Here is a 20109-nt window from a genome sequence, read left to right on the forward strand (position 1 = left end):
AGCTTCAGGGCAGGAAGTCATTGCCAAAAATTCTCCTTCATTATTTTCTGTTTGACAGTAGAATTCATTGTCCCATCAATTACAGCAAGTCCACGTCCTGAAGCAACAGAGCAGCAAAGCAGCCCCAGACCATCACACTACCACCACCATGTTTGGCTGTTTTTATGAAATACTGCGTTCGTTTTATGTCAGATGTAGCAGGACTCAAACCTTCCAAAATGATCAACTTCTTTTTCATCAGTCCACAGAATACCTCCCCAAAAGTCTTTGAGATCATCAAGATGTTTTTTGGGGAAATGTGAGACGAGCCTTTGTGTTCTTTTTGGTCAGCAGTGGTTTTTGTATTGGACGCCATTTTCGCCCAGTTTCTTTCATATTGTTGAACCATGAGCACTGATCTTAACGGAGTAAAGGCCTGCAGTTCTTTAGATGTCGTTCTGGGTTCTTTTGTGAACTTCTCCTGAAAGAGTCGTTGATGTGCTTTTGGAGTAAAGTTGTAAGGCCAGCCACTCCTGGGGAGGTTCACCACTTTTCCAAGTTTTCTCAATTTGTAAATAAGGACTCTCACTGTGGTTTCTCAAAGGATTTGAAATTGTTTTGTAACCCTTTCCACTGATTAACAGATGTCAATGACTCGGTTTCTCAGCTGTTTCTTCAGTTCGTGGCATAATGTTTTGCTTTTTTTGAGATCTTTTAAGCTACATCACTTTGTCAGACAAGTTCTTTTCAGGGAGTTTTGGATTCATCAGGTCTGGTAAAGAGACCAGTGTGAGGATAGTGGTTACTCTCAGTTAAATCATGATTTAAAAAGGGGTGAAAATGTGAGAAATATGGAAAAAGAACTAAGAAATCCTGGAGAGGGTTAGTACTTTTTCATTACACTGCATTGGGGCACCCAGAGACTCTTCAAGGAATCAGGGTTAAAATTCTGGGGTCACCTTTTTATACCAGTCAATGAAACCATATTAGAGTGGGAGCTGATCTAACTAAGAAAGAGGGGTCGACTTTTTCAAAAAAATACTAGAAAGAGTTAAATCTCTGTCTGAATTGACGTAAAGGAATATTTGGTAATTACAGCACAGACTTTTTTCCCAGTGAAAAACGAGTTGTAGAAATCAGTACAACTCTGATATCTGTGTTGTGTTTTCTCTCTGTGTTTTCTTAAATGTGAAGTATATAATAACTTTCTTGCACCTTCCTTTATATGCAGCTGAAATAATGGATAAATCAAGATGCAAGCAGCAGTTAGCGTTCAGCCTCCTGCTTGGGTTGTGGTTGCCTCACTGTTTAACTCAAACTACACCGTCAAACACCGCCACGTCAAAGCCCACAACGACACCGACACCATCCCCATCCCCCCGGCCCGAAAGACTAAAGGTCAGACTGTCTGGATATCCTCGAAAACACAACGAGGGCCGGATAGAGCTGTTCTACAAGGGAGAGTGGGGAACCATCTGTGATGACGACTTCACGATAGCTAACGCCCACGTACTTTGCCACCATCTGGGCTTCGTCTCAGCCACAGGATGGACCCACAGTGCTAAATATGGCAAAGGCCAAGGTAAGGGTGGCTTCAGCCATGAGTGTGTCTAATTTCAGCATTCAGTTAAATATACAGTGTGATCATCCATTTGTGTTTTACATGATGTAACACACATAAGGGTGTTCAGAAAAGTAGTTGTTTCCAACAACATTATGTGCCAACATAAAATCTAGTTTGTCTAGACTCCCCAGTGTGTAATGTGTTGAAAATGATTGAGTAGAATCGTTTTTATTACCATTTGCACGGCTTCCCAACTTTTTTTGAATTGGGGCTGTATTTTTGTTCACCTCAGTATACTACCTAAATTGTAGTAACTGTGAAACGCCTTTACTTTTTAGGAAGTGCATTAGGACAATTTTTTGTGGTCCTACACAATAAAAAAACAGTATGTTTCCAGATGTTTATGAATAAATATTTGTAAAATAATAACATTCCCATCACCTCTAGCTGTACTTAGGTTTTTGGAACTAATTAAGTTGCCATGCTAACATTCCATGAACATGTTAGCATTGCCTTTGTGTGTAAGTAACGACGTCAATGTTAGCATTTAGATCGACCTTAGAAAGCCGCCGTGTCTAGCCTTAAAAAGTCTTGTAGAGTCTTGTAGTGATTTTAATAAAACTATAACCACCGAAATCGTAAGTGCAGCTGCAAATGTTTTTTCCTAGCCACCAGTGTTGCAAACAAGTGCTACTTCCAGGTTTGGGTTTATTGCTTTCTCCCTCCTGGGAGTGTGGTGGAGTTTCCCTAACAGTCTGTCGCCTGCGTAGGAAAAATCTGGCTGGACAACGTGCAGTGTCACGGAGGTGAGAAGAGCATCGAATTCTGCAAGTCCCGTGGCTGGGGCAACAGCGACTGCACTCACGATGAAGATGCCGGAGTTGTCTGCAAAGATGAGAGGATACCCGGCTTCGTGGACTCGAATGTTATTGATGTAAGTTGCCGAAACATATTTAAGAGAGATTAAGTTAGAGCCGATTAAGAAGCCGTCACTTGTTTATAAACAATCCTTTTTCTTCACAGTTTATAGACTTGATATATAAGGACTACACACATGGAAGAAATCTAACGCCTCTGTGCAGCTCCACCTGTGGCTAGTGCACATGGTGCTGATTAGCTCTTTTTCTATAACGTGTCTAACCTGCTGAAAGCAAAAGCTTCTCCAAGTGTAAACTCCTGAGGTAAAATTGTAATAAACTTAGCAGCTACAGTCAGTTATAGCCGGGCAAAACACTTGTTTTGTTGTTGATCCAGTAAATTCCTGGCTATGATGCTTTCGTAGGCTTGAAGGTAAAGTAGTTTAATTTGACCATTCATCTAGGTCTCTGTAGTTTTGTAGTTTTAAAAGTGTTTTGTACCAATTGCCAGTGAAACTCATGTGCATTTTGAAAAAATGGATGTCACCAGTTCATTTATGAGTTTCTGTACTTGAGGCAGGACTTCTGCGTCTAACACCTCGGCTTACGTTATGCAGAATACATGAATGTCAAGCTCAAAGTTAAACCATGCCCTCATTTAATAAATAAAGATGTGCAACTCAGAGCCTCTCAGGACACACACATAGGTGGGTTGCTGGCTGAGATTTTTTTCCAGTCGGTCTCTGTCTTTGATGTTGTTTGCATAACTGAATGGTCCCAGGTGAACAAGGTTATTCTGGTGACTCGTCTTCACAGACTGAATGAGCAGATGACACAGGAAGATTGCATTAAATACAAAAAGCTTCATAGGAATAAGTGAGTGGATTTTCAGATACATGACCATCTTCCCTCTTTTTCTTTGTTGCTGTGAGTGAGGGTTGCTTAAATGTGGCATCCAGACTTTAATCTACGACCAGAGCCAGATTTTTCTTTTCCAAATAAACAGCAGCGGAAGTGAGTCAGTGCATCGCTGGCAATCGGAGTCACGTTTACCACTCGTGAGCTGTTAGTGAGCGCACGAGACCTGAAAAATACTGTCCGGTACAGACGTGAGTCAGTGTGTAGTCTGGTCCTCTCATGCAGGACAAGTTTCATAAATAGTTTAGCTTTCATCCATATAATTTAGCTCCAAGAGCAACTTGTGATCCTGTATAAATAAATATATTTGTTATTTATTCCTGTTCTGCAAGGCACAAGTTGATGAGAACAAAGTCGAGGAGGTGCGACTCAGGCCAGTGGTTGGCGTGGCCAAAAAGAAGCTGCCCATCACGGAAGGTGTGGTAGAGGTGAAATACAAAGATGGCTGGGCACAGATCTGCGATGTAGGCTGGACAGCCAAAAACACCCGCGTGGTCTGTGGCATGCTGGGGTTCCCTCATGAGAGGAAGGTCAACAAAAACTTCTACAGGTAAGTGAATTGCATCAGGTTATGAGGCTGTTTGTGTATATCGTTTCAGCAAGAGAGACCCCACACTACTTTAAAAGGGAAAGCATGTTTGTGTTTTTCTTTTGGTTGCTTTTGGAACCTTTATTTAGCAAGAAAGTGAAACTCTGGAGACAAAGGGTGTCTTTTGAGAGAGAGAGTCTTAGGCCAAGATAGGCCATTTTAAACTAGCATGTTTTTTAATAGTGGGAAAAACCCAAGATCCTGAGAAAAACCAGCGAAAACACAAGCAAATCCCCCATTTATTGATAATAATCTTCAACTAATCTCGAGAAAGACATTTGTTTTGTTGCCAAGACTCAGATGAGACGATCACATGTCTGTATAGTAAATGTGAAGCTTGACCTAGACGCTTGTTTCAGTTCTTCCACCTTTGTTACTTTCATCTACTTTCGGTCTTTATGTTAAAGGCTGCTGGCAGTAGCTTCATGTTTAAGACCAAGACAGAGTAGGGGAAATAATTGTTTGATTTTCTGCTGAATTTGTAAGTTTGCTCACTACCAATGAAATGAACAGGCTCTATTTTGATGGTATTTTCATTTTAACAGAGAGAGGCAGGATATCAACCACAAATCCAGAAAAAATACATTACATAAAAGTCATACATGTTTAGGTTAATGAGAGAAATAAGTATTTGATCCTCTTCAAGCAGCCAAAATTCTTTCTCTCATAGATTGTCTTTGTGCCCATGCAGCACATAGATTTCAATCAATCAATCATTGAATTACAGATCTGAACTTGGCATATGTATGAAGCACCTGTCCATCAGTTCCTTCAATTCCAACCTCTTCACCACCAAGAGAGGAGGCATTGGTGTTCTCACAGTCACTGAGAACACCATTGGTAACACGCTGTGCTGTAATAATTGAAATCTTGGCCTGACCGCAAGGTTCACCTGCTCAAGAAGGCACATGCAGAGGCCTATCTTAAGCTTGCCAGAGAACATCTAAATGATTCAGACAAGGCTTGGGAGAAAGTGCTGCTAACAGAAGAAAACAAAACTGATCCCTTGGGCAACAAATCAGCCTTCCATGTTTGGAGGAAGAGAAATGCCGAGTATAACCCAAAGAACACCATCCTCACAGTCAAGCACGGAGGTGCAAACATGCTTTTGGGGTTGATTCAGGATTACTTCAGTGCATTGAGGGATCAGTGGATGGAGATATGTACTGTAATATCTTGGATGAGAACCTCCTTCCCTCAGCCAGAACCCTAAAGATAGGTAGCGGATGGGTTTTCCAGCATGACGGTGACCCAAAAAGTATCACTAAGTGAACAAAGGAGTGGATAAAGAAGAACCACATTAAGGTCATAGAATGTCTCAAGACCTCAGTCCTATAGAAAATCTGTGGAGTCATGAAACCTAAAGGATTTAGAGGGTTTCTGTGAAAAGGACTGGGACAAAATCCCTCATGAGATTGCTGTTCTTACCAACAAAGGCTACCCCACCATGTACTAAGTGATGTTTTGCTTGGGAATCTAATTCTTGTTTCAAATCATTTTACGACCTTTATTTAATGTGTTTTTTCTGGACTTTTGGTTGATATTCTGCCTCTCTCCATTAAAAGGAAACTACCATAAAAATGAGAAATTGCTCATTTTCAAGTGAACAATGTCACAAATTCAACAGGGGATCAAAAAATTATTTCCCCCACTGTATGAATCTCAAACCCCCTAAAATAAGAAGATGTATACTTCTTAAAATACCAAACTCTTCTTTTAAATTGATAGGAAAGAGAAACCAATTGCACAGCCTATAAAAATGTATTCAGTTTAGGGCTGCCACGATTTGTCGACTAGTCACGATTACGTCGACTATCAAAATCGTCGACGACTGATTTAATAGTCGACGCGTCGTTTGAAACTTTGTACGATCACAAAAGACGCAGGAATAAGTGGCAGGATTTAAGAGTGTAATAACGGACTGAAACAGAAGATGGCAGCATTGCATGTACAAGGATGTCAGCTACCGTTAAACCCCGAAGAAGAAGAAGAAGAAGAAGAAGAAGAAGCAGCTGTGTCCCAGAATTCATAGCGCGGCCCAGCGCAGTTTCCAACAATGGCGGCAGCTAGTTAGTTTTAATGTTACTCTTATTATTCTTTCTGGGTCACAAAATAAACGTTTAACATATTTTCAGGAGAGAATGTAGCTGTGTAAACCTCAAATATCTGCTCAGTTTATCAGGACACCACATATTTTCAAAAGCGCTCCGACGTTTTCGGAGACATCTGTTACCCACTAGCTCGTTAGCGAGCCGGGGGCAAGGCTCACTAGCGCCGTGAGAACACCGGACTCCCCGCAAATCGTTTTCAAACCCACCGCCGTCTTTCGCTACTCAGGTTAAATATATATGAGTCACTTAGATAACTTAAAATGTTATTGTTTGGCTTTTTTTTTTAGTATTTTATTTGTTCCTGAGTAAATCAGTTTGTCTGAGATTAAAGTTATAGTTGATAGCTGATTATCAGAAGTGTGAGATGCTCCAGAATATACTCCAGTGTCCTGTTATATTTTAGATAGCAAGGAGTTTATTAAACTTCACCGAAACAATCTGCAAGTTTCATTAAAATTTAATAAACTATCATCTTGTCTTTATTTTTAGTTAGCACAGACCTTAAACACTTAAAGCTGTAAGCTAATGATAGTTATATAAGAGCAGATGCTGCTGGTGCAATAAGCTGTAGTTTTACATCTAATGGATGCATGATCTGATTAGTCGACTAATCGCAAAAATAATCGGTGACTAGTCGACTATCAAAATAATCGTTTGTGGCAGCCCTAATTCAGTTATAGCGGACTTTCTTTTTCCAAGTTTATTTCTCAGTGCCAGCAGTGGGAATCCGGCTGCTTGTAAACAGCGGCTCTAACTTGCTCTTTCCCTCATTCACTTGGGATATTTGCTGCAGCCTCTCTGACATTATTCCCACACTTTTAGTGTGTAAACCAAAGTGGCAACAGTTTGACCAAACCTCAAGCGAGATCTTAATCTGTGTACAGTAAAGAGCAGACATTATAGTGACTGCTGTTTACTGTGGCTGTGACAGGGAATGCGTGTAGACTTCGCCTGCCAACGCTGCATGTGCTGTCTGCAGCACAGCTCGTGTGAGGAAAGCTTCAGCATTTTGTACGAGCGTCTGATTGTTCTCTTCTGGTTCCTATTTCTTCATTCAGAGGATGTTTTTGTTGTTCTTTGGATAGACTGCAAAGCTGAAAAACTTCTTGGGCTGTACTCAGTACTTTGCAAAGGAAGTTGACGTGACTGTTAACTGTGTGCATGAATGGAAACCACAGTCCGATTTGTGTTATCACAACAATTACCAGTTAAGATTTTACCTGGAGTGTTGATGTCTTATGATTGCAATAAAAAACATAACCTATCTTGTGATTTTTATGTTTTGCTTCCAACGTCATATATCAAGCCAAATTTCAGGCCTTTCTTTTTGTTTTAAAACTATGTAGACTGGATAGAGCAGACCCTGCTGTGTTATATGAGAACAGTGATTCCCTCCAGAGCGACTGCAGACATTCCTGGCTGCACTCCATTCAAGGACGTTTTATTCGTCCCCTGCAGACGGTTCACAGTAGTACGAGGGGAAATGTGTGTTTTCTCTCAGACACGTGTGAAGGCTGAGGCTTTGGGGGGAGGTTTGGAGTCATAGAAAGGGGGTCTGGGTAAGATAATGAACAGACTACCAGGACATGAAATGAGTCACAATGTTCATCTTTTTGGTGATATTTTATGGAACAAAGAGCTTCCAGTAGTCATACTTCACTACTTAAAAATACCTTGAGTTGTGTGTAGTTATAAACAATGTGGCAACGAAGCTGAGGCGATAAGTGAGCGTTAGATTAGATCAGCAAAGTAAAACTCAGCCTCCGGTCCAAGCTAATAACAGCTGGTCCAACTCACATTAACTGTTGGCTTAGCTACCACCTTTCTACATTTCCAATTGGAAAATCTCAAACTCCTCCTTTCACGCTGACCTAATCAGTGCTACGTGTGATGTCACTGATACCTGATCTGTTTTGCTCAGGCAGTCTGCAAGCTATTCAAGTACCCAGTAGTCTTTATATGCTGTGCAGAGCTTTGCAAACCAGTCTCTATATGTTGCAGCTGTAACTGTAAAAAAACAAACCCTGCTCTTCCCCTTGTGGTGAACTTTGCTGTGACTCCATTTCCTGTTTAAGCCAAATTTTAAACTGATTAGTATTAGACTTGCCACATCAGCCTACGCGCTGTTTTGAGGCCCTGCATGCAAGGACATCTCCAAAGCCTCTGCACTGGTTGGTTCCTGGCCATGAGTGTGGAAGCGTGTGGAAGTCAAAATACAGGAGATTACCATCAAATATAAATAACTGCAATCACTAGTAACTAATAAATTCCTTTCTCAGTGGTAATCCTTACTAAAATGGATTTTTGGAGCCGGCGCTGATTTTGATTTATAGGGAGTAAAAAAACCCTAAAAAAACAAACATAAATTACATTATGCAATTCACAAACTCATTTTATTACTTATTGTAAAGCCTCTGCGTTACAGCAGCCACACAGCTGGGATGCATGCTCTGCCACATGTGCTGCACATGGTGCTAAGTATTGCAAAAAGTGCAGTCAGCAACGCTCTGCTGGACAAGCTAAATAACCACAACCTCGAGCTTTTTTTCCCTGCATTATCTTTTCGTACGGTCACATGTAGAGTAACACATCTGTGACATGCCAAGGCTGTTTTATCACTCAAGCTATGAAATATAACTGCGCTATATTAGTCAATAACCAATACTGTGTTGATAAATGCTTACTGAGGATGTCCATTGCACTAATGAATTCTCAACGGTTAGAGTTGCTTTCAGCTGTTATCACACATGTGCGCATTGTGTATGTATGTGTACTTACAGAATGCTAGAACTGTTACTCACCACTGTCTCTTCACTAGCTTAACTAAATGTGTGTATTGACCAAAGACAGCCTGTGTATGTGTTAGTGTGAATTGTGTGCTTGGATGTCGTTTCTCTCCTGCATGTGATGGAATTTGGCTGTCTCACTGTTACAGACGTCTGAAAAAGCGAGCAGCTGAGAAGGTCTCCAGGCCAAAGGTTAATGTTTCAGCCGGTGGAAGGTACACTGTCATGGGAAAATCCGCTGTCCATGTCTGTCTGCACTCTTGTTTACTGTAGTTTTGGTAGTGGGTTTCCAGTTGGAGTAGAAAATAACCACTCAGTGCCTGCTTTTTAGCTAGTTGTCCCTTCCCCTCTCTAATCTCATATTATTATGTTGTGTGGAGCATATGAAGGGGTTGTGGTACATTGTGCTAAGGTACTTTTCTTCCCATTTCTGTCTTTTAACATGTCTGCTGACAGCACAGATTGAGAATGATACCTAAGTCAAAGCATATTACTTAAATTTTATATATTTATATCATCAGCACAAACCCATTCTTACTAAAATTCTTAGCATTCCACAGTATTAATAACAAAACACATAATGAATCTTTTGATGATACAGATGTTGTCAATCTGTGCAGTGTCAGAGGCCTGTTTGTTTTAATGCATTAGTCCTCCTAATCTAATGCAACAGCTGGAAATCCCATTCTTCATTATGGCCTGCTTTTTGGAGGAGGTCAGCAACTTTTCATCCTGGGTTCTTACACTGAAGCAGTCGCAGACATTTGACTGCAGAGTTCATATAACCGAAAGTGACCTGCATCTGGTAGAATCTGCAAATAATTGACAGTGTTTGTTTTATCCAGTTCATCCTGTTTCATCCTGGTATGTGAGTATTAGGAAGTCGCACCACAGATGTTTTTGGATGTGTTACATGATACTTTTTGGTGTCCTGAGGTTAAACTTTTGCTCCTGAGGAAAATGAATTATTACAGTGAATAGCTAAGCTTAACAGATAAATGTGGTGTGAAGGAATATACCTTAAATCAGCAGTCCCCAACCTTTAAGGTGTCGCAGATAAATACAACAAAATAAAACCGGTACCGGTACCAAAAAAAAGAAGATTTACTCATAACACACGGGAAAAGACCCAGGAAAACCGAGTTAATGATAAAAACAATAAAAAAATAACACGAAAAACTGATTAAAAACCCTCGAAACCATAAATTTCACACCCGAGCCTCAACTCTCGTGGCCCGGAACCAAACAACTCCGTGGCCCGGGCGTTGGGGACCTTAAATGACCATGCTGGTTTTTTTCTTCAAGTCAGCTAATCCCTCAAAACGATCAGAATAAATAAATTTGTCCTTTTCCAGTTTGTGGTTTTCAATGCCAAAGCTTGAAATAGTTTTTTTTTTTCCAGTCATTGTGTTGTAGATTTTTTGGGATTGTTGTCCCAACACATGACCCCGTTTTGGCCAACCTTTAACTGACTTTATAATACGTTGGTATACAGAGGATCTCATGAACCTAATGACTGCTCGGGTCCTGTGGCTGCAAAAAAGTCCAAATCATCACCTTCACCACTGTGCTTGACAGTAGGTATGAGACGCTTGTGCTGATATGCTGTGGTTGGTTTTTGCCAAACATGGCGCATCGTGGCCAGACATTTCCACTGTGGTCTGATCTGTCCAAAGGACTAGCAACCTGCCCCAGCTTCTGCTTTTATAGAGACTTTTATACTCGCTGACTATCAGTTAATCAAGTACCTTTGATTAGCACCACCTGGAAGCTGCGTACTCTTATTTCACATTGAAGCAGTGAAGGTGCTCTTATTAGTTTGGCAATCGAGCAACATTGAAATACTCTTTTTTTCTGGTTAAAACAATACATTTACAATTTGCAGATTCTATTTGATTCAGTTCTTGACATTTGAAGTTTTTGGGATAAGTAAGAAACTCTTTGACATTTAAAAGAAAAATCCATCAACACAAAGCACAGATCACCCTTACCCACAGACCCTGTATGGACTGTCATGTGACCTTTAACCATTAGACCTGCAGGAAACTGACACATCTGCTTTTTGTTTGCAGCCCATCCACACATAAAGCAATGCCATACCATATATAAAAAAAAAAACCCTTAAAGTTCACACTGACATAAAAGTACATCAATCACAGTAGCTTAGTTTGTACTAACCATGTGTCAGTGATCGTGTTAAACATGTGATACACTTTATGGCCCAAAGCATATGGACATACCAACTGTATCACAATTTATTCTGTTCCTGGCCACCATCGTCACACCAACTGTATACAAAGGAAAGGCGAAATCTGAGTATGCTTTTGTCCATAAAGTGTATCTACTTATGTCAATGCTAATTAAACCTGTCGGGTCTCTGCCCTAATGGCCAACATTGTATGTTGTTGTGTTTTGTTTTCAGTCTATTTTTGTTGAAATTTTGTTGTAATTCACCTAAGAAGGATGTGCTTGGTTCAACTAGCCTGTGGGCTTTTTGTGCATTTTTACTCTGCATTACATCAGTAAAACAGTGTTTTATAACTGTGTAACGACAGTTGCTTAGCCTCTATGTTGAATATGGCACATCCTTTTGAAGAGTGTATCTGTACTAACACCCTATAATGTATTACGCAGTCTTTGTTACAATGATTTTTCACTTTGTCACATCACTTTCTTCACCTAACTGTGCACTCTAACCCATCTTTACCTTGCAGGCAGACACCCAAAGCTAAAGCTATCAATAAGTCTAAACAGAGCAGCCCTGGCAAAAGGTAATCTGAGAATGAACAACGAAGTGGGGAAATTCAACCTGTCTGCAAAGACCAACACACATGCTAATGAAGTCAGCAAGATTAGCCTAAAAGCAGCCAAAATATTGAATTTTCCCCTCTTCAAAAATAGAAAAACTGTCTAAACCAGATTCATTCTCTCCAGTATGACAACCTGTCCCATGCATGTGAATACTTATAGAGAATAACTCTGACATACTGACATGAAAAAAAAATAAAGTAGAATCAACAAAATTTTGAATATTGAAATTGTCATAGATGTGTGTGCGTACCGTATATGTGATTGTGTTGTTGAATGTCCAAAGATTTGTTATTATAAAGAGCATTTTAGTGTTGAAAAACTGATGAAATAGCTTTTGTCACATAGAGTCAGGTAGTCTGCGTAGCTTAGCACAAAGACTAAAAAATAGCAGGCTCTGATCTGTTCTCTGTGCTCTGAATCGAGTGAATCAGTAGCAAAATGCAAATGTAAAAACCATTTGCTATTTTATAAAAGGTTACCTGACTTTTTTTCTCAGCCAAGCAGAGACCTTTGCCAAGATTTTATTTAAGTTTGTGCACGTATAAGTTTCCTGTTGGCGGCCTTTGTTGCTACACTAACCAACTACAGCTATATATTGTATATGGATTATACATCCTCTTGTAAAATGTTCAGCAGGACAGAGTAATGAATATTTTCCAAAATGTGACATCTTTGTTAACCCAAGTGATAATCATAATCTTTATTTGTGTTTAAAACAAACCACACCAACATTTCTTATTATTGCGTGTGTGTGTGTGTGTGTGTGATATATATATATATATATATATATATATATATATATATATATATATATATATATATATATATATATATATATAATTTTTTTTCTGTGTACCATAAATACAATCAGGGTATTGATTTGCTCAGTATTTCACTCACCACAGTCCCTGCCCGTGCTTCTGCTCCCTCCAGGTTGTATTTGGAACGTCAGAAGAACAACTTCCATCTTCACTCTGTGGCATGTACGGGTACAGAGGTCCATCTGGCCGCCTGTCCGCTGGAATTCAACAAGCCAAACGCCACATCCTCCTGCGCAGGGGGCATGCCGGCTGTCATTAGCTGCATGCCGGGGCCACTGTTCATGCAAAACAGCGGTTTGAAAAAGAAACTGAAAATTTCGGTAAAGTATTTTTTTGTGAAGTGGTCACAGATATGTGCTGGCATAGTTGAATAACGTGAAGTGTCTCTTTGTTCTTTAGTCCAATGTGAGGCTGAAAGGAGGTGCCAAGGTAGGCGAGGGTCGGGTCGAGGTGCTGAAAGACAACGTGTGGGGGACTGTGTGCGACGACCGCTGGAATCTGCTGTCGGCCAGCGTTGTCTGCAGGGAGCTCGGCTTTGGCAGCGCCAAGGAGGCTCTCACCGGTGCCCGCATGGGTCAAGGTCAGGAATGATTAAAAAGTTTGTACAATGGTGATCTTTGGCTCCTCCAATCTGCATGTCAGAGTATCCTTGAGTGGGATACTGAGACCCAAGCTGCCCCCTATGCATTCATCAGTGTGAGTGTGTGAATGTTAGGTTTCAAGTACTTTGGCATAGTAAAAAGTGCCTGTGTGTGTGACTGGGTGAATGAGGCTTGTAGTAAGAAAGTGCTTCAGAGGGCTCAAATTTAATAGAAAAGTACCAGTGCATATCTAAAAGTTACCTGATCTGGTTCCACATATACAGTGGGGCAAAAAAGTATTTAGTCAGCCACCGATTGTGCAAGTTCCCCCACCTAAAATGATGACAGAGGTCAGTAATTTGCACCAGAGGTACACTTCAACTGTGAGAGACAGAATGTGAAAAAAAAATCCATGAATCCACATGGTAGGATTTGTAAAGAATTTATTCGTAAATCAGGGTGGAAAATAAGTATTTGGTCAATAACAAAAATACAACTCAATACTTTGTAACATAACCTTTGTTGGCAATAACAGAGGACAAACATTTACTATAGGTCTTTACCAGGTTTGCACACACAGTAGCTGGTATTTTGGCCCATTCCTCCATGCAGATCTTCTCGAGAGCAGTGATGTTTTGGGGCTGTCGCCGAGCAACACGGACTTTCAACTCCCGCCACAGATTTTCTATGGGGTTGAGGTCTGGAGACTGGCTAGGCCACTCCAGGACTTTCAAATGCTTCTTACGGAGCCAATCCTTTGTTGCCCGGGCGGTGTGTTTTGGATCATTGTCATGTTGGAAGACCCAGCCTCGTTTCATCTTCAAAGTTCTCACTGATGGAAGGAGGTTTTGGCTCGAAATCTCACGATACATGGCCCCATTCATTCTGTCCTTAACACGGATCAGTCGTCCTGTCCCCTCGGCAGAAAAACAGCCCCATAGCATGATGTTTCCACCCCCATGCTTCACAGTAGGTATGGTGTTCTTGGGATGCAACTCAGTATTCTTCTTCCTCCAAACACGACGAGTTGAGTTTATACCAAAAAGTTCTACTTTGGTTTCATCTGACCACATGACATTCTCCCAATCCTCTGCTGTATCATCCATGTGCTCTCTGGCAAACTTCAGACGGGCCTGGACATGCACTGGCTTCAGCAGCGGAACACGTCTGGCACTGCGGGATTTGATTCCCTGCCGTTGTAGTGTGTTACTGATGGTGACCTTTGTTACTTTGGTCCCAGCTCTCTGCAGGTCATTCACCAGGTCCCCCCGTGTGGTTCTGGGATCTTTGCTCACCGTTCTCATGATCATTTTGACCCCACGGGATGAGATCTTGCGTGGAGCCCCAGATCGAGGGAGATTATCAGTGGTCTTGTATGTCTTCCATTTTCTGATGATTGCTCCCACAGTTGATTTTTTCACACCAAGCTGCTTGCCTATTGTAGATTCACTCTTCCCAGTCTGGTGCAGGTCTACAATACTTTTCCTGGTGTCCTTCGAAAGCTCTTTGGTCTTGGCCATGGCGGAGTTTGGAGTCTGACTGTTTGAGGCTGTGGACAGGTGTCTTTTATACAGATGATGAGTTCAAACAGGTGCCATTCATACAGGTAACGAGTGGGGGACAGAAAAGCTTCTTACAGAAGACGTTACAGGTCTGTGAGAGCCAGAGGTTTTCCTTGTTTGAGGTGACCAAATACTTATTTTCCACCCTAATTTATGAATAAATTCTTTACAAATCCTACCATGTGGATTGATGGATTTTTTTTTCACATTCTGTCTCTCACAGTTGAAGTGTACCTCTGGTGCAAATTACTGACCTCTGTCATCATTTTAGGTGGGGGAACTTGCACAATCGGTGGCTGACTAAATACTTTTTTGCCCCATTGTAGATATCTAACTCAACTGAAGAGGTTATTTATAGAGAAATGTTTGTACAGATTCAAAAAAATTATTTTATAAGACTTTGATCATTGAGTGGATTCTGTTTGAGTTTTTTTTTTTGCATTAAATCTCTTTGAAGCCAGGATGTGTTTATAACTGTCTTCAGAGAGGACTTCAGTCGCCAGCTGTCCGTCTCTGGCCTTCTAATCTCTCAGATCATCGCTTCAACCTGCAGAACTGATAATCTGCCTTTAACATTCCTACACGGATCCTCATTTGAAGCTTTTTGAAAAAGCTTTTTGAAAAAGTAAAGGAATGCTACACTTGTAGAAAGATAAAAATGAAGGAATGGAGGACATGAGAGACAGAGCTGTAAATGTATTGTGCATTTTCTGATGAAGTCATTACAATAATGGGCCTTTCATAGTGTGTTTTATCCATTAATTCTCCGACTGAGTGCCCCATTCATTAAATAGCTTTTTTTTATGTGTTTGTGATTCCTAAGTGGTGGTCAGGCACTTTTAGAGCAGAAAAGTATTTTTTTTTCCAGCTGGGCTATGGATCATTTCATGTGACGACGAGGCAGTCAGTTTTATAAGGCCAGCATGTGTCTGGGCCACCTGGGCTCCACATGAGCAACAAGAATGACTTTTTCTGCCAAGGTGTAGAAGACATTGCATAGAGTCAAAGATGTGTGTACACTGAAGACATATAGAAATGTAATCTATGACAATATATGCATAGATTATGGTGAGTTGTGTTGTTAAATAACAATTGTAATAATTTTTGTAGCTAAACTCCCTGGTCTGCACTTTGTCCATTTCCTTGGCTTGTAGGAAAAATATTAAAGTTGTTGAAATTTGGCTGAAAAGCTGATCTACTTCCAAAAGCCTCACTGAAGGCTTAGAGCAGGCAGGTTGGGAATCCTGAATGAAGCAGTTTTTTGTGTATATGTGTGAAGAAATGCATGTCCTTGTGAACAAATTGCGCCTTTGTTAGGTCGTTTAAGGTGCTGAATTTCGAAGAATTTTCTAAAACCAATCCACACACACACAACAGCTGCACATAGATAATACAATTAGTTTCTTGCAGCTTCATAAAGAACACACCCGTCACACCCGCTCTCAGAAATGCTGGGTGGGGATGTCTGCTGTAGTTTGTGTACATTATGATATCTACCACAGAAGAAGTTGGCCTGGGCTGTCTTCCAGAAAGCAGGTTTAGTCAAAACATTGAATTCATTAACCCTGAGCTGCGATAAACTCTGGATTTTCCATTCCAGACAGAAAAGCAACACAAACTCTGGGTTCATTTCTGAAATCTTGCGCTTCTCACTGGCACGTGTTCCTTAGCATGCCTTGAGTTTAGTTTTCAGCTTTTAAGACACAGGGTGTCCTTTACATGATCAATGTTTATTTGTTTATTTGTTTATTTATAAGGAACCACATTAGCTTCCACAACATTGGTTGCTAGTCTTCATGGGGCCCAAACCATCAAATACAATCAAATAAAATATTACACAATAAAGTGGATACCAAATATCCACATAATTTGGCTCTTACATCCACAGTAAGGTTTTACAATTGTGAAAATATAAGCATATAAATATCAATAACACCAAAACAAAATACACAAATTTCCATTACAAATGGCATTGCCCTCTTACAGTATTTACAATGAATTAAAAGCTGCCTAATTGGGCTTTTAAGCGATTTTTAAAATTATGAATAGAAGCCAATTCTCTAATTGCATAAAAAAGTTGCTCTAAATATAACAGAGTTTTTCAAAAAGTTGCTTTTAACTCGAGGAGTTACTAAATTGCGGTTTGTTGAAAATCGTGTACTACGGTTATGTATTTCATCTGGATATTGCAACTGAGCAGAAAAAAAATATGGTGTGTTTACCAGTATTGCTTTCTTTAAAAATACAAGTAAGCCATAGTATAATTTAGCTTGTTTATCATGCATTTTATCAATATTTGTATAGTATGAACACCTTAACACTAATCTGGCCACCTTGTTCTGGACTAACTGAAGTCTGTTCAGATCTGTCTTATTAGCTGCTGACCAAATGATTGATCAGTACTCTAGATCAGCGGTCCCCAACCTTTTTTGCGCCACGGACCGGCCTTTAAGGTGTCACGGAAAAATACAACAAAATAAAACTAGTACCGGTACCGAAAAAAAGAAGATTTATTCATAACACACATGAAAAGACCCAGGAAAACCAAGTTAACGATAAAAACGATAACAAAATAACGCTGAAAACCGATAAAAACCAGTTATCTGTCATATGAATGTGAAGACAAATTGATTTGTTTAAATAACTATTTTTATCTGAACAGCACTCTACCTGTAAAATATTACATGCAGCAGACGTTTTCTCAGTCTGCCTCTGTTGGAGGTGATGTTGGTAGCACCGGCTCTGGAATATTTTAAAGCCTATATTATCAAAAGTATTCACTTACCCATCCAAATCATTGAATTCAGTTGTTTCAAACACTTCCATGGCCACAGGTATGTAAAATCAAGCATGTAGACGTGCAGCTTTGCTACTAAATATTCCACAGTCAGCTGTTGGTAGTATTGTAACAAAGTGGAAGCGATTGGGAACAACAGCAACTCAGGTACAATCAAAGAGCGGATTCAGCAGATGCTGAGGTGCATAGAGTGCAGAGATCACCAACTTTCTGCAGAGTCAATCACTACAGACCTCCAAACTTCATGTGGCCTTCAGATTACCTTAAGAACAGAAGATGGAGAGCTTTATAGAATGGGTTTCCATGGCTGCATCAAGCCTTATATCAGCAAGCAGAATTCAAAGCATCAGATGCAGTGGTGTAAAGCCTGTTGCCACTGGATTCTAGAGCAGCGGAGACATGTTTCTGGACGAATCATGCTTCTCCATCTGGCAACTCAATGTACGAGTCTGTGTTTGGTGGTTGCCAGGAGAACCATACTTGTCTGACTGCACTGTACCAAATATAAAGTTTGGTGGAGGGGGGTTATGGTGTGGGGTTGTTTTTCAGGAGTTGGGCTCAGTCCCTTAGCTCCAGTGAAAGGAACTCTTAATGCTTCACCATACCAAGACATTTTGGACACTTTCATGCTGCCAACTTTGTGGGAACAGTTTGGGGATTGCCCCTTCCTGTTCCAACATAACTGCACACCAGTGCACAAAGCAAGGTCCATAAAGACATGGATGGGAGAATTTATGGAAGAACCTGACTGGCTTGCACAGTCCTGTTCTCAACCCAACAGAACACCTTTGGGATAAACTACAGCAGCAAGCCCTTCTCATCCAAGATCAGTGTCTGGCCTCACAAATGCACTTCTGAAAAAATGTTCAGAAATTCCCATAAACATACTCCTGAACCTTGTGGAAAGCCTCCCCAAAAGAGTCAAAGCTGTTATAGCTGCAAAGGGTCGGCCAACATCATATTTAACCCTATGGATTAAGAATGGAATGTCACTCAAGTTTGAGGCCTTTATAGGCAGACCCACACAACCCTCAGCAGTGGCCTGGCCACTGTGGGGTCCTCGCAAAATTCCCTCTTAGCAAAAAGGCAAAATTGTGATGGGTCAAACACAGGCTGGCCTACTTGGGGTCTATATAGAGGCTTCAAATGGCAAAACTGCTGTGGGATAAGCACCTTCCAAATATATTTTATGCCACTTCTTTCATTAAATTCATTCCGATCAGCTGCTGTGGATCCAGAGCGGGATTACACTCGGACATTGTCAGTCATGCTTCCTGGAACAGACCTCTGCTGTGTGTTCAGACTCCTGTCCGACCACCACCTGGCTCAGCGAGTCCAAGAAACATTCCTGAACGTCACTGAAGTCGGAAACGAGTGCGGCCGAAGGAATTCCTTTCACAGAAATTACGCATCACAATCACCTCATGGTGCCATGACTTGCAGAGACAGACTGAGAGTTTAGAGAGTAAATATGAAGCAGGGTGGTGCTGACCGATGTTAAAAAGTGAGCTCGGTATTCGTTTCAGTACTGCATACAGTTTGGAGGCCATGCAAAAAGAGACCTTTTAATTCTGCATATTGTAGCATATCAAGTATATTATAATAACCACCATAAAATCCAAAGACTACAATTTCAGTACTGCTAGTTTGGGGTGCTTCTTCATCTTTATTGGCTGAGCTTCTCAAAACCAGATTGAGCCTTTTGAAAGGTCCAAAAAGCAGTCGTGACCTGGATTGTACTAAATCGGTTTAAACTCCTAATTAACTGCCTTGGGGCTCAGTGATTACTGCAGTTGCCGCCACATACAACTTAAAGATCTTGTACCATTTAAAACTTTTGTGAAACCCTCAGTTTTTGTCAAAAAATGTTTTCAGATAAGGTTTCCCCATAATTAACTACAACATCCATAACTGAAATCTGTTATGTCAGAAGCTCTAAATGTGTTGTGTTTCCAAGCTCTTAAATACTGTAGGATGTGTCTCATCATTTTGCCTTGAAAGACTATCAAAAGTAACTTCAAAGTTGTCAGTGCATCTGTCTGTCTGCTTGTCCAGGAATGGGTCCGATCTACATGAATGAGGTGAAGTGCCTCGGGCAGGAGAGGTCCATCTGGGACTGCCCCGTTAAAAACATCACATCAGAGAACTGCCAGCACTCAGAGGACGCTGCTGTTCGCTGCAACGTGCCTTACATGGGCCTCGAGACCTCGGTCAGACCTGAACTTTCTCACTAAAATGTTTCATTTAAAAGTTGTTAATTTGAGAAATTCTTGTTGTTTTATATGGAATTCATAGCAAATAGACTTACTTTTCTAAACAGGCTGAATGATTCGAATGTTTAGATTGTTTCTATCTTCTACAGGGGGGATAGGAAAGAAGTTAAATATTGTCTTATTTCACACTGTTTATTTTAATATCTTTTCTGGCCTTCAGTAGAAGCTGCTTTTGTCGTCTTTGTGCACAAAAATGTGAGATTTAGAGCTAACAGTAAGAACAATCTCACATCTGTTCTCAACCAATAATCCTTCGGTACTGTTGTCACAAAAAAGCTCACTGGCCAAATCCTCAGTTTGAGTTTCACATTTGTCTGCTTTGAATGAGTTTCCTTGTTGAGTTGCTGAAAAAGCAAATCAAAATGTTTTAAAAAAATCTAAAGCTTTTTCTGACAGCAGTGACCTCTTCTGAAACCCGAGTATTTCTGGTTACACTTCTCCTTGTGTAGATACACACAGA

General features: G+C 40.6%; 1 protein-coding gene across 5 annotated transcripts in view; it reads left to right on the forward strand.

The window, feature by feature from the left end:
• The window catches only part of loxl3b (lysyl oxidase-like 3b), a 32277-nt gene that overhangs the window by 5234 nt on the left and 6934 nt on the right, over positions 1-20109 (forward strand). For 3 of the 5 annotated variants that reach the window (XM_026153089.1, XM_026153086.1, XM_026153085.1), the window contains exons 2-9: positions 1211-1561; positions 2314-2477; positions 3651-3868; positions 8954-9019; positions 11519-11575; positions 12549-12756; positions 12836-13016; positions 19432-19586. In XM_026153089.1, coding sequence (XP_026008874.1) covers positions 1219-1561; positions 2314-2477; positions 3651-3868; positions 8954-9019; positions 11519-11575; positions 12549-12756; positions 12836-13016; positions 19432-19586 — 1392 coding nt within the window. In that variant the 5' untranslated portion in view covers positions 1211-1218. The remainder of the gene's footprint in view (positions 1-1210; positions 1562-2313; positions 2478-3650; positions 3869-8953; positions 9020-11518; positions 11576-12548; positions 12757-12835; positions 13017-19431; positions 19587-20109) is intronic. The other 2 variants (XM_026153087.1, XM_026153088.1) reach the window with 2 other exon arrangements.

Source organism: Astatotilapia calliptera, chromosome 19, assembly GCF_900246225.1.
Source record: "Astatotilapia calliptera chromosome 19, fAstCal1.2, whole genome shotgun sequence".
NCBI classification, from domain to species: Eukaryota; Metazoa; Chordata; class Actinopteri; order Cichliformes; family Cichlidae; genus Astatotilapia; species Astatotilapia calliptera.